This window comes from Stegastes partitus, unplaced genomic scaffold (assembly GCF_000690725.1).
Source record: "Stegastes partitus isolate 25-593 unplaced genomic scaffold, Stegastes_partitus-1.0.2 Scaffold1498, whole genome shotgun sequence".
Classification (NCBI taxonomy): Eukaryota; Metazoa; Chordata; class Actinopteri; family Pomacentridae; genus Stegastes; species Stegastes partitus.
This window is the reverse complement of record NW_007579229.1, coordinates 34,738-56,402: the sequence shown is the minus strand read 5'-3', so window position 1 is coordinate 56,402 and position 21,665 is coordinate 34,738. Positions and strand designations below refer to the sequence as shown.

The 21,665-nt window shown below is 40.7% G+C and overlaps 2 protein-coding genes across 2 annotated transcripts; one reads left to right on the top strand and one right to left on the bottom strand.

Moving 5' to 3' along the window:
* Window positions 1–1,233: 1,233 nt before the first annotated feature.
* On the bottom strand, window positions 1,234–5,063 carry LOC103370903 (extracellular calcium-sensing receptor-like). Its single transcript, XM_008300093.1, has 10 exons — window positions 4,814–5,063; window positions 4,393–4,696; window positions 4,072–4,158; window positions 3,865–3,972; window positions 3,572–3,738; window positions 2,873–3,350; window positions 2,565–2,795; window positions 2,338–2,461; window positions 1,762–2,234; window positions 1,234–1,674 (listed from the first exon to the last, which is right to left on the bottom strand). Exons 1-10 carry the CDS (start codon window positions 5,017–5,019, stop codon window positions 1,234–1,236), a joined length of 2,619 nt encoding a protein of 872 aa, XP_008298315.1. The 5' UTR covers window positions 5,020–5,063.
* Window positions 5,064–18,007: 12,944 nt separating this feature from the next.
* Window positions 18,008–21,024, top strand: LOC103370902 (extracellular calcium-sensing receptor-like). The gene is made up of 6 exons (XM_008300092.1): window positions 18,008–18,201; window positions 18,291–18,579; window positions 18,661–19,398; window positions 19,475–19,702; window positions 19,788–19,911; window positions 20,105–21,024. The coding sequence occupies exons 1-6, from the start codon at window positions 18,092–18,094 to the stop codon at window positions 21,022–21,024; spliced, it is 2,409 nt and encodes an 802-aa protein (XP_008298314.1). The 5' UTR covers window positions 18,008–18,091.
* The last annotated feature ends 641 nt before the right edge of the window (window positions 21,025–21,665 follow it).

Here is a 21,665-nt window from a genome sequence, read left to right as displayed (position 1 = left end):
GAGGAATAGATTTCAATCAGTTTTAGACTTTTGTATTCTCCACACGCCATTCATCTTTAAATATATATTTTCACAGCCATGACAAACCTCCCTTTTAAGTCCGTGTGCCTGTAATTTTATGACTCATTCATTTTATTGAGGAAATTACAGCACAGTGTTTTCTCATTCAGACCAAATTAATTATTTAACCCTCAAATGGAGATGATCTATTCTGGTTTCCTTAATTAAATCAAGCAAATAGTGCTGTGATTTTAAAGATTATGGTTTGAAATTAATCAGACAGGCGGCAGGCTATGAAGAGAAATCAATCCGCTGCCTTACGCTTATTGAAATTTGCAGTGCTGCAGAGATAGCCAGACAAGGGATACAAACGCAAAGAACAAGTAGAATCAAGGTTTGAAATAAATGTAAATTAAGTAATACAGGGTCAATAAAACACTTTCCACCATCTGCCACTCCCACCTCCCTGTTCCTCCCGCCTGTCCCTGATGGACGTCTGAGACACACCATCTCTCCGTCTCCCGATGTATTCTTCTGCCCTGGGAGGAACAACAGATCAATCAGTGCTGGATAATCAATGTTAGCCTGAGAGCAGCTGGGGGAGCCAGGAAAATGTCTAACGTTTTAGTTTGTTATTGTAGGGAACAGCCAGGCGTGATGTTTATATGTAAAGGCCTCTGGAGTATGAGGATTTAATTAACCAATGACAGCTGGGATTTCTACAGAGCATACCTCAGAAACTCTGGGCCTCATCATTCTATCTCAGGTCAAATCAGCATGAACGCTGCTGCCAAATCCAGCGCTGAGCTGTCCTTCACATTTCCACGGAAGGTGTCATGCGGGTGTCATACACGTAGGCGGAAGAAAAAGCCATTGATTCAGAAAAAAAAAAGAAAAAAAGTTCACAATTCTGCATACTGTATACTGCATGACCAGGATTTGTGTTGACATTTTAGGGAATAGGAATTGGCTTGCTGCTGTGGAGACAGTGGAGAAAGTTATTTATAAGAATAAAAGTATGTGACAGCATGGTTATGTATTTCCTGGCGGGATATGATAAATGACATAAGATAGTATTGACAGCACACTACTACCATCTGGTGGTAAAGTTTCTTTGACACCACTTGAATGTATATTTCCCCCCATAACAGTCCACACTTCAGAGTTTTTTTCATTGGTTTTTAATCACCTGTAAAAGAGTGTCATCAAATAAAACATGCATAACATGAACTCCTAAAATTTGTCATTGGCAGCTTTGGACATGAGGTATTTCCTCGTGTTCTTCTCTGGTCTAAGTAGGATTATGTAGCACTTTGGGGCGAAAATGCATCCCAGCAGTCCATAGCTGGAGGCCAAAATGGCAAACACCTCTGTAACTGTGGAGTACTTCCCTGGAGAGCTTATGTAGGCGGGAATGAATGCAACCCACACGGCACAAAAAATGAGCATACTGAAGGTGATGAGTCTGGCCTCGTTGAAGTTGTCTGGAAGTTTCCTCGCCAGAAAGGCCAAGAGAAGACAGAGGCAGGCCAGCAAGCCGATGTAGCCCAGCACAAGAGCAAATGCTATGCGTGAACCTTCGTCACACAAGAGAATCACAATAGCGCTCTCACGTGGCATCCGTTTGCGTGGAGTCGGAGGAGCAACAACCAGCCACACTGTACAAATGATGACCTGCATGAAAAGAAACATGTCTCATTTGAATGTGCCAACAAATGCTCCCTGAATAATCAAAGCATGTGAAAAGCCAGAAGTCTTTACCTGGACAAGTGTACAAAAGGCAATTATTGCCTTCTGCTGTGCAGGACCAAACCATTTCATGACATTACTGCCTGGGAGCGTAGCCTTGAAGGCAATTAACACCACTATTGTTTTCCCCAGAATGCAAGAGATACAGAGGACAAAGGTGATGCCGAACGCTGTGTGTCGCAGCATGCAGGACCACTCAGAGGGCCGACCGACGAAGGTCAGAGAGCACAGGAAGCACAGAGTCAAGGAGAAGAGCAGCAGGAAGCTCAGCTCCGAGTTGTTGGCCCTTACGATGGGGGTGGTTCTGTGACAGGAGAATATAAAGGCCACAACGCAGGTGATGAGGGAGCCAATGAGGGAAATAGCCGTCACAGTAATGCCAATAGCATCACTAAAGGAGAGGAACTCCAGCTGTTTGGGGATGCAAACAGTCCTCTCAGCATTGGACCAGAACTCTGGTAGGCATCGCACACACTCTATGGCGTCTAAAAGGAAGACAAGAGGGCTTTAGCTGAAACACTGTGGCTTTTCTGCTGCAACTATAGGCAGGATTCTGAAATATAATGTGTCCAAATGGCCTTCCCTCACCAGTCTGATTGCTAATCTCCCCAGCTGTACAAACCACACAATCATGGCAGCAGACAGGGAAGTTAGGTCTGATTGCCTTCCGGGTACCTGGGGGACAAATGTTGCTGCATACTGACAAGGGAACCTGAGCAAAAGAGGAAACACAAACTACACCGGTCACGTAATGAAAACATTAACGCACAAATTGCAGTTCACGAAATATTGTTTTGAGCACTTGAGATCCCTACTTTGGTTTTGTTGCCGTTCCACAAAATGCTATGCTCTTGGATTTGAAGTTTTTGGCTTTCAGCTGCGGTCGTCTCATCAAATTTGCCAATAGTGACAAATTCCATTCCTCCGTTTGGTCTGAGCTGCCAGTTAACCAGGTCATACATGGCTGCAGGGTCGCCGTTCTCATCAAATTTGATTTCATCACCAAATGAGTTCAAATGTGCCACCTGTTTTATGTAATGAAGAAGCTAAAGGGAAGAAAGTGCATATGATCATCTTGTAATAAAGTCATTTTTGATAATCTAAGTGAAGTAATTCACAGTACCTGCCATGGCTGTATATTGTCTGTATCTGGACAAGCCTGCTGAGGAAAGGGTCCTTTTCCTTTCACACAGCTTCTCATAGCTTTCAGTGCGTGGGCAATGGCATACACAGCTTTATAGACATTGTAAGAAATCCTTAGCTGTGACACATCTGAATAGATATTTGTTATGCTCTCCAGCTCTTCTGTTCCAGAGCACGGAGGCTTACCCTCAGCGTTATTTAGTTGACCTTTAGCCCGCACACCCAGGCTGCATTGAAACACCTCTTCCCAGAAGGGCACCAGGAAGGGATCTTCATGAGCATCTGGGCTTGAGGGATTCAAGCGTAGCAGAAAGTCTTGCAATCTGGGGATGTGTGCTCGCCGAATGGCAAATCCCATAGAACCCTGCAGGATGTGGTGGTATTTTCTGGGGGTGGAGAGGACGGCAGCTGTGCTCCAAGCCTCACTGGCAAGCCACTGTATCCCAGTGAGCCCCCATCTGAATTCAAGAATTACAGAGAGGTCATTTTTGTAGTGACAAACTCATCACTGACTCAAACTCACTAAATCTGTATCAGCAAGATCTTAACAAATCAAAATCTGGTACTGATTTTTTTTTTGTTTTTAATCACATTATGATTACTAATGATTACTAATGATTACTAATGATTATTAATGATTATTAATGATTACTGGCAGAATCCAAACAAAGTGTCATGCCTGAGTGCTTCATCAAACAATGCTGCTGCGTCTTGTTCCACAGCAAACACAAGAATCACTCGAGCCCGAGAAGAGCGGATGTTAGAGACGATAGAGGAAATGGCAGCTTGTGCTCGGTTCTTAGGGATGATCTCATGAAGGGCAACACAAGCGCCTAACTTTCGAACCTAAAAGAGCAAAAGAGCAGAAACATGACAATTCTTCCCCCTCATTTTTAATAAGTTACTCTCTCAAAAACTACAAAATGGTAATTTGTTATGTGTAAATTCTTAATTTCTGGGTGTGTGACCCACCTCTTTTGCAAAGATGTTTGCCCCACCACGGCCATAGGCGTCATCTCCTGCAATCACACCCACCCAAGTCCATCCAAAATGCTTGACAAGTTGCACCAGTGCATCTACCTGTAGATTGAAAGAAGAAGAGATACGCACAAATAAATCTATGCTATTTTACAAATGGAAACTTGTTATAGCACATTGTGAGTGTCTGCCGCTTCTAACCTGGAAGAAGTCGCTGGGCATAGTTCTTAAAAAAGCAGGAAACTCCTTTTTGTCACTGAGACAGGCACAGCTGGAGAAATAGCTGACCTGCAAAAACACGAGGCAATTTAATCTGTGAATGAACTACTGGAAGAAAACAACGTCCAGCATCCCACAATAAAACATAACTAAATGAGTCAATTGGACTTCACTCACAGTACCTAAAGCACTCACCCTCCCTTGTGGTAGTGAAAGATCAAGTTAAAAAAAAAAAAAAAAAAAACTGTCTCTACCCTGCATCCACAGTAAAAGAGTGATAAAGAGTTGTTTAGCAGAAAGTACCTGTGGCACATGGAAGACTCCCAGGAAACGAGCCACTACGAGAGACTGAGTAGAGCCTCCATCTCCTATCACCACTGGTACAGTCTCATTACAGCTGCCTTTGCTCTGCAACTTCCCTTCAATCCCCGAACTCTTCTCGCTTCCCATTAACTCCATGGCAGCCTTCAGGGCCTGATGGGGTGTGCTGCATGAATCGTAGATCTTATATCCCAGCGTGATGTTGGGAAGGAGTTTGCCATCTCTGTTGATCTCCTCGATGGCAAAGATCATAGTCTGCATCCAGCGGAACGTTCGAAAATTAAATCTAGATGAAGGGGAGAATACCCGTGTGAAGCTTGAGCAGCGAGCAGAGATTACAGTTGATTAATTACAATTTGTTTTGCAGGTGCAGCAGTTTGAAAAACAGCTAAAAATAGCTCACCTGGTGCATTGTGCCGGAGGAGGCGTAGAGGTGAAAGACAGACTGGGCTCCACCACCATGTCATGAAGAGAGAAGAGTCCCCCCAAGACGATGTCCCCCTGTTGCTCCAGCACAGGCAGGGACACAGCGCCGAGAATTATTTCACATTGCAGGCTCTGGTCTTGGTAGGATGTAGAGGGAGAAATCCACAGGAGACACAAAAGCATAAGCTTGGCCCCTTTCCATGAAAGACTGGGCTCAGTTGAACTCATCCAAAGATGGCTCATAATTTCATTAAAATAAATCACCATATACACTTAGTGGCAAATGTATTTTGTCTTTGGATGACCCATATAAACAGCAAAATAACGTGAGCTGACAAAGCAAGCAAACACAAAATGTACAGAAATTTAAAAGTGCAATATCACAAATAATGTCAGTATAGGTTGTATTGTTATTCACATCAAGCCAGTTCATTAAAAAGCATCCCATCAGCCTAAGCTCATATATCAGTTTTTCTTTAAAAAAAAAAAGTTAAAAACCTTCCAAATGCTGTATGTTATTTGCATTAACGCTACAGAAACTATCCAGCCTATAGTATCAAGTAAGAGCTGCTGCCCTGTGGCCTGTATTTATACAACCCGCCTCCCTATCACAACTGCCAGATTGACAAAACTCCCCCTGCGCGTCTGATCAATGGAAAACGAACCCCCAGTTTCACAGTCAACAACAACAACAACAATAACAGGGAAGTGAAATGGGCACTTGAACATAATGGAGAAAGACACGGGCTGTGTCATTTTACAGTGTTACGCCTGACTAGGCCCAAATCATCCTTCAGTGATGTGAGGAGGCAGACAGTGGACCGGTGTCACCTGGGGCTGCACACACGACTGCACTACGTGTAGTTACATTATCAGACACACACACACATACACTAACACTTTCCATTAACTTAACCCCTTAATTAAGGCTTTCATGCAAAATGAAAACTTCATAAGAGATGCATGCTGTGCATTTTTTTTTTTTGAATGTGCATCTTATGTAAGCATATTACCAGACATTATTACTTTACAGTAAGAGTAAATAATTGTTGTGTAGATATTTGTAGTCGAAATTATGATGCTTCACCAGAATCTTTTGCAACTTTTAACCCTCATGATTTTATTATTATTATATTTTTTTTGGTTTTCTTTCACAAAAAAACATCCATGAAGTATCATTCCATGGGCTAATATGTTGATATTAATGAGTCATTAGGGTGTTGTGTGTATCATTATCAAGACGAACCCTTCAGGCAACAAAACAGAGCACCACAGATTGTGAAGCAAAGAGAATATTACATGCTGTATGTTGTGCTGCCTCGGGCCATATAGGTTTTCTTATTCACTTAATATGTCCCTGTGTGACGCGCAAAAGAGGAAGGACAGAAGTGCCCTAAGACAGAACGCCCCGCTGTGTCAGGATGCAATAGTTTTCTTTTCTTGTAGGTAAAGCCTTTAACAAGCTGTTAGACTCAAAGGATCATATGCTCTCAAGGGAAAGGGTCACCTTTGTTGTCTCTAAAAACAAGCTGATTAGAAGTCAAGAATAATGAGATTGCAATTGTCTTCACAGTTGTCCTCACAGGAATATGAGCGTCAAGGTAATTGAAGCCCCTGAGTACTGGGTGTTCGACTTTATTCTATTCATCCCAAGAATACATAGATGAAAAGAAACACTAAAAGATGAAAAATTGGTAGACAATCGCATTAATGGGTGATGGGAATAATAGGTTCAGTCACCAAGGGAGATATGGTTAGTAGGTGCAGCTAAAGCAGAGGTTAATATGCTATAGAGGCATTCAGGCAAACAGATAGACGGACAGATAATGAATGCCAGAAAATACAGACACTCAGACAAAAGCAGGAAGGAAAAGAGAAGCAGGGGAAATGTTTATTTCACTTCAATAGTTTGTGTAATTTTGCGGTTTTGAAAAAAGCTATTGCAAAGTCAGTTCCATTCCTCAGTGTTTTAGGAGAATATGTAATGCATGTATTCAGCCCAGCAACTGGTTTCTAGAGTCAACGCTCTCTCTACCCTCATTGGTATATCATCTGCTTCAAGTGCACAAGTTTAACACCAAGATCTTAATTAACTTGCAGGTAAGTCACCTCAGTGCTGAGGCTGGGGACATGTAATATGAGTAGGCCAAGTTCAAAGGTGATGGCTTCATGGCCAGAGGAAGGTCATCGGTAAAAGAAAATGAACTCTGAAGAACCTGACTATTCCATCTCTGTGGTTATTAAGGAGGCTATCAGACAGAGCGAGTCATTTAGTGCTTGGTGGACTCAGGGGAAACAGCAGACAGGTACCTGGAAGCCAGAGGGAGTACAGCATCTGTGGCTACAGAAGCAAAGACTACGGACGGTCCCTGAGGAGTGGGAGACCACATTGGTGGCTGGCAGCAGCTATTAAGATATCACATTTCTCAGCCTCCCGAGGAAAACGTCAGTCATAGTTGCTGGAAAAGTAAACTCATATCGATTGTTGAACTTTTAGGAGTAGCAAAGCAAAGTCTGTCCTGGTTGTGGAACAGTGTGCAAACAGTTTACCTTTGCAAGGATACTGGACGAGTCTTGGGAGTCTGACCATCTCACCTGCATGTGTTCTGTAGGTCATGACTTTGTCTCCTGGGGTTTCTGGTGGGGAGTATGTGGAAACGCGGGATACCAGCATTCTCTCATTACGTAACCGAACCAAGAGCGATCCACACGCTTGTCAGTGAGTCAAACACATTCTCAGAGGATGTTGGACTCGACCAGAGTTGTTCCTTGTCACTGACTCTGGTTAGGATTTTCATGGCCTGAATTACTCAATCATTGTACCCTGACTTCCAGTATTCAGTAGAATGGCTTCCAGCAGAGTGTGAAGGAGTTGGGATGAGGGTCAGTTCCTCCAAGTATAAGGCTGTGTTGAAAACGGCGCGTTGCTCTCTTGGGTTTCGGAGTGAGTCGCTGGCCCATGTGAAGGACTTTAAGTTAACTTGAGGGCTTGTTCACAAGTCGTAGTCAAAGTTTCTTAGACAAACAGAGTGGGGCTGTGGCAGCAGTAATATGGAAGCTGTAAGTAGGCAAAACGTGAACTAAACTCTTGATTTACCAGTCAGTCCACAGCGCATACTGATATTTTCCTTCAAGATTCAAGAGCTTCTATTTGTCACATGCTTATACAGTCTGCGCTGTGAAAGGCAAAGTGACTGTTTCTCAACTCTATGCAATAGCAATAAGACATTATAGCAGAGCATGCTTCAAAAACAATAGGAAAAAAAAATCATAAATAACAAGGAAGTAGATATTGTGAAGCTAAAATGTACATTATGCAAGAGTGTAGTCATGTATGCTGAGTATATTTTGCATTGGAGGCACGTGTGGGTATGCATACACGTATATGTTATTCATCCATTTACATTCATCTTATGTGCTGTAGCTGACAGGTGAGATGCTATTGTTTGGATTTAAAACTTAAGGTCAGAGTTCACAGTCTTGACAGCATGAAGGAAGAAGTTTTTTCCAGGTCTCTCTGTGTCTGCCTTGATGTTGCGCAGGTGCCAGCCGGAGCGTAGCAACTCAGACGATCCATTGATAGGATGGTGGGGGTCTTCCATAATTCTGTTTGAGTGTGGGGAGCGCTGTGTCTGTTGTTCGCTCTACTGACCTATTCACCTTTATATATGAGCTACAGGTACAAGTTGTAAAAAGAGCTTTACTTCGCAGGATGTATGCAGGAATGAGGAGCTCAGAAATATGGAATCACTGCTTGGTTCGGATGTGATTTGCATGTGTCTCTTGCATAGGTATTACAGTCACGTCCAGTTTTGAGGACGAAGAATATGGGATGGATTACAGATCCTATCTAGCCCGAGAAGAGAGAAGCAAATTTTTATACACACACTTAGACTCTGTCGGATTAGGGTGAACCTTCAATCAAAATAATAATAAATAAAAAGAAAGCTGTTCAAAGAGATATAAGGGGAAAAAAAGCTGGGTTCAGTGTTGTAAACTTCTCTCTGTTTTCAGTGGTGAGAGGTCTGTGGCACATCATCATCTCCTGAAACTCTTCCCGCAAGGAGGGAGAGCAATGAAGTAGACTACACCCATCACACTCTTAACCGGAGTAAATAAGTTTGAACACATCACCCCAAGTTTAGTCTCCTTTTTTTTTTTTTACTAGCTTCCAGTAAATTTTAGAATCAATTTCAAGGTTCTTTTAATTACGTACAAGGCGCGACATGGTCTGGCTGCCTGGTATATCTCAGATCTTTTATCCCCCTACAACCCTCCTCGTATTTTGAGATCCTCGGACAGGAGCCTTCTATCTGCTCTCGGCTAAAGACGAAGCAGGAGAGAGCTTTTAAAATAACAGCCCCGAGGCTCTGGAATACCCTGCCCGAGGAAATACGGTGGGCTGAGTCAAGGGCTTCTTTCAAATTAAAGCTCAAAATGTATTTTTTTTTTGTGTGGACTTATCCTGGTTTCATTTGATTCTTGTAGTTATTCTTTTCATTGGTTTTGTCAATGCTAATTTAAATATGACTGCTTAGTGTTTGTATTCTAGTTTTACATGAATGATTTGTGTGATCTCTAAAGCTTTTGGAACCTTGGTAAGTAATATGAATAAAATATTGTTGTATGTTATCAACCCTTGAAGGGCGGTCTGTGTGAGTCACAGCAATCGGAAAATGAAGGAAAGGTGTCCACAGTAAGGAAGGCTTTTTGATCAAACCGGAAACGTGGCCATCGGCTACACAGTGACATTTTACACCTCTGTGAATTACTGTTCCTCCACTTCCCGTTTGAGCACGCTCTCCTAGACGTATGATTGGTTTTATGGATCCGCTCAGTGGTAACAAACATGTGTGCTGCAGTTTTTGTCTTGTTTTTCCGTTCATTTCTTTTATTTAGGCTTGTTTGGTGTCTTCTTCAACTCCACACACACATAGGGATATTTTTAACTCCTCGCCGCTCCATGTTTCCACATCAGCCACATTCGACACACACCTGTTGTTGTGAGATCTACGTATGTGGTGCTTCGTTAACTGTCCATGCCTTTCAGGTTGTTTTGCAGGTTTGCGTTGTTGTGTTTTTCTTTCTCAGAGGCTTCTTTTGGATCTGTGCTGTTGGAAGATTAGATTAGGAGCCATGTGATGTCACTTCTCTCCTCTTCACATCTTGCTGAAATAAGGCGCAGGGTGAGCGTGGTGGGGTACAGATACCTGCAGCGGAGCCAGAATCTTTGTTGAAGTATGACCAGCAGTTGCGTCTCCCCCACCTGCCCTGCTTATTAGTGTGACTTATGGAAAGCGGTAGGTACCAGCGTCTCTTCTTAATGCTCAGAGTGTGACAGAGAATGAAGATTGCTCTACTGTTGTGCATTCAGAAAACTTTTTTAGTATCGCTATACTTTCTCCAACAAAATTGCCTTAACCCCGAGGCTATTTTTTATTTATTTATTTTTTTTAAATTTCCGCCTGGAAAAATACATCACAGAATTCAGTCAGGAGCAGCTCTCCACCTGTAAGGCCTGTAAGATGAACAACCTTGGGCTGTTTGGATCAGAGATTCTTGGGAGAATTTTGAAATGCAATAAGTATCCATGTCCATATCACAAGGCCATAACAAGGGGAGATCTACAGAATTCCAGATTTAAATTTTTTTTTCTTACTTTCAGCTAATCAAAATTGCAAAAACATACAATAAATCAGTGAAACTTTTCTATAAAGTTTGAACTGGAACTTTACCAAACAGAAATGAAGCACAATAACTGCTACATCCATTTTACAATGACTGTCATCACAGTGTGGCCTCCTCATTGAACACACTACACTTTGCAACCTTTGAAAAACGGTGCAGGTTGTGTTTCTATGGCAGATGCGTCCTTTTACGAGTGCAGGGACCTTGAGGATGTCACGGGTTAAGAGGGATATTGTGGTTTTCTGCTGGTTAACTCATACATCATGTAATCTTGACATCCCTGGTTCCAATATGACAAGGTTCTGTTGCTGAATAATATTTCATTTTCTCTCTGCGTGTGTTTTCTCTTCTGAAATCTACTCCCCCATCAAACAGGACAAATAGTCTCAAAATTCGTAACTTAAAAGGATGTTTTCAGTCGAGACAACTCAAGGTGTTGTAAGTTCACGGAAGTTGGTAGCTGCATAAAAAGTAGAAGAGCTTAAGGTTTGGATTTCACATAGATTTTACTGATTTCTTTTATTCCCCTCAACTGACTTGATGTTGCATCCTTACCCTTACATTTGAATTAAACTCTATTCATTGTCCATAGAAGGAAAACACATCCATTAGTCTAATCATGCATACATGGCCACTTATTAGCAATGCATCTGCCTCAGTTATTAGTTGAAGTTTCCCAGTTTCCCCCAAATGCATCGGCCTAAGTTTCTTGGAAGACTGTTTTCTTTGCTCATGCTTTAAAATACATTGAGGTTAAAGGAGCATCCTTGAACAATGCACACGTACTGTTTCGGTGTTGTCTAAGTTTTACACTTTATGTGGTGAAGTTCGTTTTTAAAAATTTGGAGCATGACTCACAAAGTATTTATGGTTCAAAAAACAAAAAACAAAAAACATTGACACTGAAGGACGGCCTGTATGTTCTAATGTTTTAAAGCTGCAGCATTGAAGTGCCTGTTTGGAGGTTTTTCAAAGTGTGAAGAGCAAAAACAGGTGATAATATAAAACTGCACCATCAAGAAAATAAATAAAAAAATAGAAAAATAAATTTGTTTTGTAATGTGAGTGCCGAGGGCAATCCACCTTCAGCTGAAGGACTACCACAGACGTGTTTTGTCTTTTTAGAAAATGCTGAATTAACCTCTTACTGCCACTGTATAGTCTCTTACTCTTACAGCCTGAAGCTGCTTAAGGTTAATATTAGACTATTTTTTCAACTAAAGAAATCAAACAGTGCAATCAGTGTAGAAAACCCAATGACAAACCCCTCAGGACTAATTTGCTCTTAAGCATTTGATAGATGCCGGCTACAATACAAATACCATTTTTTGATCAATTTAAAAATACATCAGATTGTTATTCACATGATATTAAATGTATTAAACAAACACACAGATATTTTTTAGACTTGCCCCACGAGGAGGAGGTATGTTTGTGTGTGACTTGTTTGTGAACTTGTCCATTAGGAAAGTAACCCGTGAACCGTAAGTGATCAGAATTAGTTCCGAATAACAACACGCACCGAAGCAAACACACACCTGGGAAGCACTTAAACTTGTTTTTGTGCATATCATGAAGAGGGAGGCAACGTTATGACATCATCCCAAACCTGCCAATTTACCTTTTGCCCAGAAGGGCTGAGGAGGTGGGGACCAGGGGGACAGCTGGGCAAGCAACGACAAGTAAGTGTTTCCGACAAGACGGATGACATTTGGGCCCGAGGCTATGAAACAGCAGCTCACCAGGTGCTGTGCTGGAAATTAATTAATTCTGAGCTGTTTAATTGAAGTGGATCTCGCCTCCTTCAAAACAAAGCGCACATGATAATAAGCGAGACTACAGAAGTATTATTAGTCCCTCAGATAATTAGTTTGATGATGGAGAGAAGAAAAAATCTGTAGGTTTAGTGTAACAATCTGGCCTGTCAGAGCCTTTTTTAACACATACTGAGTGCTATAAAGAAATCCATTTGAGGTGTTCATTTAAAAGCTTGTCAATGTAATCGCAGAACAAAAGAAAACATAAAAGGAAAAAAAAATCAAATAGTATTTTAAGCGATGAAGATTTAACATTAAAAATTTCACACTCTTTACAACTAAACAAGTGCAGCCTACCAAAGCATTTAATGTCGCTGTAATGTCATAATAACTCAGAAATTATATTTCTCCAGAAGAGACCTACGTATTTAAAGTTCATCATGTTGGCAAGGACTGTGCATTATATTTTTGGATGAAGAAACCTTGATTATTTTTCATCTCCACAGTCCTTCTGGCTGACTTCCTCCCATTTCTGGCAACAGAATTCAAACAACCTGGCAGCATTCAATGAGTTGTAACTCTAATTTCTGCTAAATCACAACGGTTTTCACTCAGATAGAGTCTGGATGTTCCTCCATCCACCGTTTGGATGTAATTTAATTTGGCTTAATCAAACACATAATTGCACTTGGTCATTATAGTTGAGTCTGAACAGATTTTTCTGTACGTGCCCCCTTATACAATATGCTATTAAATTAATCAGTCCTTTAGAGAGATTAATCTGCCTGGTTATAGTCTCTGCAAAAGCACCTCCAAATCATCAGCAATTCCTTGATAAATTACATGTTTAGTAAGAGACACTGGGGCTCGTGGGCCTCTCCGGGTGTCCATCAGACAGCCAGAGCAGAATGAAAAGACTTTCCAACAAAAGATGACCTTAACCGAGTCCTCCTGGTTCTGCTGGGTTTTGGCAAACAAAGCACTCCATGGACTTCACTCCCTCTGGGAGTCTGAAGTGGTACTTCACATCAGATGAGGTTTCTTCGTATTGCTGAAGGTCACCCTTTGATTTCCGAAGCATTGTGAGGTTTATGAACATTTCTGAGTCCCTGTTAAGGCTGTGCATAGAATAGAAACTGCAGTCACCTGATATACAGTGACCTTTTCTTTAAAAACCTACTGAGGACACATTCTGTATAATTAATACCAGGAACCAAATGAACTCTTTGACCAGCTGTGATCAAATACATTATTATAAGGCTTTACCTTACTTTAAACAAAGAACATATTCAGATACAACAAGCAACAGTCAGAGTTTTCTCTGGTTCTACATGGAAGACTCAGTTATAACATTATTGATTTAAGCTAAACTACCCTGACAGAAAACTTATATCTGTAGTTTGCATTTCCAGCACAGCAAGATGCCGCTCACCTACTCCCACTCAACAACTGTTGTTTGCTACTCTTCAGCTGGACTTTTTTTTCCCATAATGCACTGTGGTCAGTTTAATATCACCCCACTGGTTTTAAAAAGAGCAGCAAGGCCCACTGAACACATTAACATTTCACATTTAATCTGCCTCGACTGCTTCAGGTTAAGCTTTGGATGTGATTTCAAAGTTGTATTAAATCTCACGCTGTCTTGCTCGTCTTACTCTATTATCTTTTCATTTTGATTATCCCTTTGTTTCATTACATTTTGTTATATTCCTTTTATCTTATGCACTGACATGCATTCATATTTAGATGCATGTTTACACTTGTTTTTGTCCCTTTATAGTTTTTTGTTTGATTGTCTTACTTTATACCTTTTAGAGTTGTCATTGTGTTGACATAAACTATTTCTGTTATTTTCTACTTCATAATAATAATATTAAAAGGAATTCTTGTTGTTGTACTTGTTCATTGTACTATTACAAAGACAACAGCAGCAGCAACATGTGCACTCTAACTTATGTCAATATTACAGCTACCATCAATGGCACGGTAATGCCAGAAGGTGGCATCATTCTCCATGGCATGGCTATGCTTATAGTTCACTAAGAAAAGACTGGTGTGTGATTGTGTGTGTGTCTGTTATTATATTGAACATTTTGCAACGACAAAACTGTATTCACAAGGTTAACTATCATATTTAGCTCTTTTATCCAGCAGAAGCCACTCAGAGTGGTGGAAACTGGACTTGTCAATCATTTTACTGATTGTAGTTATTTTGATTTCTCTGCTTGCTTGCCAACTAGTTTGGATGCCACCATGAACATGTGGTGTTGCAGCTATCTCATATGTTTCCTGTGCAGTATTATCGTCACATCATTTTAAATCATTGTGTTGATTTTTCATTGCCCTAAAGCATGTCCATCTTTTTTTTCCCCCCCCGTACATTTCTTTCTCTCCATACATGTACAAAAGAGTTTCAGATTAAATGAAACCCCAACAGTGTGTTCGTAAGGTGTTGGGTCACAGCATGTCACCAGACCAGCTTTACTTCCTCTTGCTGGAGGGATAAACACCATTTTTCTGAAAGATTTGCTCTCATTTGATGTTTTTATGATGGTAGCGGAGAGCAAAGTTTAACACATCAGTCCAAAACCTTCAATAGATGTTCAGCCGGGTTGTGATCTGGTGACTGTGAGGGCCACATCTTATGATTCACAACATTTTCATCAAACCATTCAGTGACCCCACGTGTGGGGGCACACTGGAAGAGAACACTTTTATCAGGATAGAAAAGTTTCATCAGAGGATAAAGGTGGTCATTCAGGAGGAGAAAAAAAAAAAGGTTTTGCGTTGCCCTTTTCTTTTAGGGGGCCAGTTGACCCCAGGCCTTGCCAAAAAAAAATTGCCCCCCCCTTACCGGGGCCCTTGGTTCTTTTTCTTTTGGGGGTCAAGGGTTCAGGCTGGACTGTACCTGAACATTTCACTCGTGTTTACCTCTGTATAACCTGACTATACTGACCTTGTGTAATCGTTAACATACTGTTCTATTCATGTCCTGCGCCTTCAGAAGAGTCGCTGTGCAGTTTATTAAATATAGTGCTATTGCTTGAGTGTCATGGTCACCACAAGGTCGACCACAGTTTCCAAGTCTGTTTCTTTCCAATCAGAGCTAAATGCAGAAGTCTCTTTAGTCATTGCTATTGAGTAGCCTTTGTGACCTAAGGTCCAGCTATCCATGCAAACAGTTAACCCTCGTTCTATGTCACTCTTGCCTTTTTGATGCAAAACAAGAATCAACTGGGTCTACTCACAATTTTACACCTGCCACAGAACACAAGTGGATTTTGATTGCTTAATTTTACCATGCAGCGCATCTATGTGGAAGAATCCCAAATTGTTGTTTTTCTTCTTTGATTTGTCACTTGTCTGTATATTCAGCTTCTCTACAATGTTTTTTTTTGGGGGGGGATTTCTTGGCAACTGCTACAGCACCTCTTTTAAAATGACAATATTGTTCTGCATAATGTCTGTATAGTATGAAGAACTTGCCTGGCCAGTACAAAGACCTTAACACTGATCGTTAATGTGCTAATGCACTCAACATGAAGGGCAATAATAGATGAATACATTGGCCTCAGAGTCGAGCCTTTTTTTTCCTTTTAAATTCTGATTTTATTAAGTGTTCAGCCATGTTCAATTGTATTTATAATACAATTATATATTGTGAGGTTATTGGGATGCCTTTATTGTATAATCTGCTTTAGAAACTGATCTAAAGTGACATCTCATTAGATGCCTCTTATCAAGCGTTTATCACATTACTTTTCTAAAGACAACACAAGCATCTAAACTTAAAATCTGTGACTATCTTTTTTCCAGTTTGTTGCATTCAGAATCTATCTTCATGGTCAAGTGTCAAACTTTGAGCTCCAGGGCACAATCTTGAGAAAGGCAACAGGTCCCCCAGTGCAGGTCTAAAGGGGATCATGATGCAACAGCCCTGAAGGGAACTTTCCAGGATAAGCAGAGGCTGTGGCAGGCTGGAGACAGTGTGACCTCTCCAGGGAGTTGGTTAGTTCATTAGTGTGCTTGTGATGGGGAAATGCCTGAGGTGTAAGTCATGGTCAGGCCTAAGGCACCTGAACTTCAACTTGTTCTAACTAAATCAGCTCCCAAAAGACAAAACCAACAGAGAATTTCAAGTGTTTCATAAACTAACAGGCATCGCTACACAAACACACAAACAATTTCTTTTCTAATTAAAAAGGGCCTAAGAGGCACCGGCACAGCTGACTAATAAGCATCCCTTTGACTGGAAAACAACAATAACACCAAATTAAATCTCACATGGGTGAATGTTTTGCTCAATAAGGTGTGTCAAATTGTTTATTGTGATCTGTTGTCAAAAGTGTAACTTTAATTCCCTTATCCAAATGCAAAATTCTCTAAAAATGATGTGACATATCGAGTAAAATAGGAGAAATTAAAATGTGCCAAAAGCATTTAGTGTTACATTATGGCCAACAATGCTCATTGTGTGTATGGAAATATATATTTGTTATATGTACAGTTTCTGCTTTTACAGGCTTCATGACTGGTACAGTCTCCTCTGAAACAAGGAACAAAATGATAGAATATAAGAAATATCAACACAAACAGATGCTATCTGTCTAACTGACATTTGTGACTCCATGTAAAACACATTAACTAAGATTTTGTGGGTAATACATTTGTGCAACCTTTAACCCTCATCTTACCTACATATGAAACATGCAAAAACCAGGCTGCCCCAGAATAAACTACTGAAAGACACAACTTTTTGAGCAAATTATTATCTTTTTTTCCTCTCAAACCATTATTAGTTATGCACCTAATTGTATTATAAAAAGTCACAGCATTACTTTAGGAAAAATATGTTAATTTGCATGACCCCTGAATTAATTACATTGCTATTCCTAAAAGGCATTAATTAAAACAAACGTAGAAAACAGTGATATAAAATCATGAAGATCAACATGATTGACGATGAAAAATTGAAATGATACAATGAAATCTTTCTGAGACAAGAACAAAAAGTCGACCTCTGGGGTCTACAGGATGAAGGTTGAGCCATCTTCCCCATAAGTTCAACAATTTCCAAACATGTAGATCTACTGTTCAATAATATGCAATATCTGTATGTAGTGACGTGGTGGATGTGTTAGTCAATATATATAACACAGAGAGCAAAAGCTGGGATAACTAAAAATGTACATAAATACTGTGTGTAAATTTAACAAAGTGTGGGAATTGTGGAATACAGAAATATTGTAATTACTGAAAGCAAAAGCTGTCTAATAATTAGAAACATGTAAGTTAAAGGTATGTTTTTGCATTATTTTTTAAGTTAAAGTTGTAAATTTTTAAACAAACAAACCTGATAGAACCTAAAAGCACCCAAAGTAAAGGTACCAATTATACAGAGTGGCACTTTTGTGTTATATTATGATGCACTGATATGTATTTTGTTTTTGCAGGAATGGATCTTTTCAATTTACATAGTGTTCGACAGTTTAATCTGCAACACTGCTCCATATTTGTGACTAAGGCAAAAAATAATGTTATAATAATGTTATTGCAAAGCACAATCAAGGCTGTCCTATCTTTGTTATCTCTGATTGGTTGGATGCCTGTGAGCCCCACCATCTTCCAAGATGATAAAACGTCACGTTTAGGTCCTCTTTGACCCCGGTCCGGGTGGCTCTTCCCGTGAGCAGAAAATGCCACCGGTGATAACAGGCCTGCTTTTCGTGGGGCTCCTGCTGGCATTTAAAACAGAGCAGGATGAGGAGGCTCCTCTCTGTCAGATTCTGGAGAGTCCAGAGTTCCCTCTGATGTCTAAAGAGGGAGATGTCATGATTGGAGGAGCCTTTTCCATCCACAGCAAAATCACACAACCTCCAATTGTCTTTACAGAGAAACCAACACGTCTCAAGTGTTCCAGGTAATTCTGATCTCTGTGCAACAATGCTTTTTTTTTGATGAGTTTTGTAACAGTGAATGCAAGGTTGTGCTTTGTCCTTCTTGTCTCAGCGTCAACCTCAGGGAGTTTCGATTTGCCCAGACCATGATATTTGCCATTGAGGAAATAAACAAAAGTACATTTCTTCTTCCCAATGTTTCTGTCGGATACCGTATTTATGACAACTGTGGCTCGACCTTATCCTCAATGCGTGCAGTGATGGCCCTGATGAATGGTGATGAGTGGACTTTAGAAAAGAAATGCTCTGGTCAGTCAGCTGTTCATGCTATTATTGGAGAGTCTGAATCCTCTTCAACTATTGTGCTGTCAAGGACTACGGGACCCTTTAAAATACCAGTGGTAAGAGAGATGTCAGTGGGCAACAATGTGTGTATTGTATGCAGACTCTCTTTATTCTGTCTCTTTATTGTGTGTTCTCAGATAAGCCACTCAGCCACCTGTGAGTGTTTGAGCAGCAGAAAAGAGTATCCCTCCTTCTTTCGAACTATCGCCAGCGACCTCTATCAAAGCCGAGCCCTCGCCCAGCTGGTCAAGCACTTTGGCTGGACGTGGGTCGGAGCGGTCAACAGCGACAGCGACTACGGCAACAACGGCATGGCCATCTTCCTGGCTGCAGCCCAGGAGGAAGGAGTGTGTGTGGAGTATACGGAGAAATTTCACCGGGCAGAGCCAGAAAAACTACTGAAAGTGGTAGAAGTGATCCGTAAGAGCACAGCCCGGGTCATCGTCGGCTTCCTGGCCCACGTAGAGATGAACAACCTGCTGGAGCAGCTGAGTCTGAACAACATCACAGGCCGACAGTTCATCGGTGTGGAGGCCTGGATCACTGCTGACAGCCTTGTGACTCCCACCAGCTTCAGTGTGCTGGGAGGGTCACTGGGCTTTGCAGTGCAAAAGGCCAATATCAGCGGCTTAGAGGATTTTTTAGTGAAAGATTTCTGGGAGACAGAATTTCAGTGCAAGGAGACGAATAGAGGCAGTTGCAAAGAAAACCAGGATCTAATCGAGCTGCGATATAATGATGACGATGTGGCAGAGCTGAGATACTCCACTAACATCTACAAAGCCATATATGCTGTCGCTTACTCTTTGCACAGCATCTTAAAGTGCTCAGACACTCAGGGCTGTGACAAGACAGTGAAGGTTACACCCTGGCAGGTAAAAACAAAACGTTATTTCTTAGTTTTGGAAATCAATATATTAACATACAGTATTTTTTTATATTGCTTTTCAGGTTGTGGAGTCTCTCAAACAGGTGAATTTTACCATTAAGAACGGGGACAAGGTGTGGTTTGACAGCACCGGAGCAGCTGTGGCCAGGTATGAGGTGGTGAACTGGCAGCGTGGATCAGATGGGTCGGTTCAGTTTAAACCAGTGGGCTACTATGACGCATCGCTGCCTCCTGGACGGAGGTTTGTGCTCAATACTGAAGCTATAATGTGGCCTGGAGGAAGCAAAGACGTAAATATCTTAACTGATAGTAAAACATATCTGGACATGTTTGATAATTATAAATGACATCCTTTTTTTTCTATCTGACTCACAGCTGCCTGTATCCATGTGCAGTGACAGCTGTCATCCAGGAACTCATAAAGCCCTTCAGAAAGGAAAGCCCGTCTGTTGCTACGACTGTATTCCATGTGCAGATGGGAAAATCAGCAACACCACAGGTACTCCAGATGGGAATCATGGTGATTTGCATACACTGTTTACCTGCTCCAGTCTGTGTATCCTGTTAAAGTCTGCTATGGTACAGTCTCTTATTTATATTTTAAGGATATAAAGTATTAAGCCACAATATTAATAACTATTAAATGTTAAGTAAATATGTGACATAATAATAGTAAATATTTTTAATTACAGATTCTATTGACTGCAAAAAGTGTCCTGAAGAGTATTGGTCCAATCAAAACAGAGATGCATGTGTACTGAAAAACGTTGAGTTTCTCTCCTTCACTGAAGTTATGGGTAAAATACTCGTGTTTTTCACGTTGCTTGGTGTGCTGCTTACTTTAATAGTGGCCATTCTGTTCCTAATCAATAAGGAAACTCCACTGGTGAAGGCAAACAACTCTGAGCTGAGCTTCCTGCTGCTCTTCTCCTTGACTCTGTGCTTCCTGTGCTCTCTGACCTTCATCGGCCGACCCTCTGAGTGGTCCTGCATGCTGAGGCACACAGCGTTCGGCATCACCTTCGTCCTGTGTATCTCCTGCATTCTGGGGAAGACAATAGTGGTGCTGATGGCCTTTAAGGCGACACTTCCAGGTAGAAATGTGATGAAATGGTTCGGGCCTGCACAGCAGAGACTCAGTGTTCTGGCTTTCACCCTCATCCAGGTTGTGATTTGCATTCTGTGGCTGACAATCAATCCTCCTTTTCCCTTTAAAAATATGAATCATTACAAAGAGAAGATTATACTAGAGTGTGCCCTGGGATCACCTGTTGGATTCTGGGCTGTGCTGGGATACATCGGTGTGTTAGCTCTCCTATGTTTCGTGCTCGCTTTTTTGGCACGAAAGTTACCCGATAATTTTAACGAAGCTAAGTTCATCACCTTCAGCATGCTGATATTCTGTGCAGTGTGGATCACATTCATCCCAGCTTATGTCAGCTCTCCTGGAAAGTTCACTGTGGCTGTGGAAATATTTGCTATTCTGGCCTCCAGCTACGGACTACTTTTCTGCATTTTTCTGCCAAAATGTTATATAATTTTGTTAAGGCCAGAGCAGAATACGAAGAAACATATAATGGGAAAGACATCAAATAGTGATGTACGTTATTAACAATTTTTAAGATTCTTTATGCTATACTTGTATAAAAATTATTTATTATTGTTCCTAAATGTGATCTGAATACAAACAGGTAAATACAAGCTAAATGAATCTAGATATAAGTTTCATATGAAACACAGTATATCTTTACTTTTCTTTTTTTTTTTTAAATCACTGCTTTGCTTCATTTTTAATGTGACCCCAGCAAAAATTCAAAGTCAATGAGTTCAAGTTGGTTTTTTTTGTTGTTGTTTTTTTTTAAATTAATTTGGATAATCTAATGATATCATAGCTTTGGATAGTAATCTGGCACGACAGTTAAATAATGTGACTGTAATGTTGTGACCGTCTTTTACATTATTTCTGCTTGGTAAGTGAACTAGGAATGCACTTTATTAATCATTGTGTCATTTTATATGAATAAAAAAATACCATACGATATGTGGTTGTTTGTTTCTTTATTTTAATCATAATTATGGCCCTCACCTTAGAGCTACTTAAAGCACTCCCATTATAACCATCATCTGTCTGACACGGTGTCACTCCTCTGAAGCAGATTGAGAGGAAAAGCTCAACATAAAATATTTTACAGATCGTATTTTTGCTCGATCAAATAAAGATTTGATAGAAATAAACTAAGGATCAGTACATAC

Bases quoted from the DNA above. Each gene is read 5' to 3' on its own strand.
- LOC103370903 (XM_008300093.1), bottom strand. From the start codon at position 5,019: ATGCTTTTGTGTCTCCTGTGGATTTCTCCCTCTACATCCTACCAAGAC. The intron at 3,739-3,864 runs GTGGGTCACACA...TTGCTCTTTTAG, and splicing joins CAAACATCTTTGCAAAAGAG to GTTCGAAAGTTAGGCGCTTG. The intron at 2,235-2,337 runs GTGAGGGAAGGC...TCTTCCTTTTAG, and splicing joins GGAGATTAGCAATCAGACTG to ACGCCATAGAGTGTGTGCGA.
- LOC103370902 (XM_008300092.1), top strand. From the start codon at position 18,092: ATGTCTAAAGAGGGAGATGTCATGATTGGAGGAGCCTTTTCCATCCAC. The intron at 19,703-19,787 runs GTAAATATCTTA...TCTGACTCACAG, and splicing joins GGCCTGGAGGAAGCAAAGAC to CTGCCTGTATCCATGTGCAG. The intron at 19,912-20,104 runs GTACTCCAGATG...TTTTAATTACAG, and splicing joins GAAAATCAGCAACACCACAG to ATTCTATTGACTGCAAAAAG.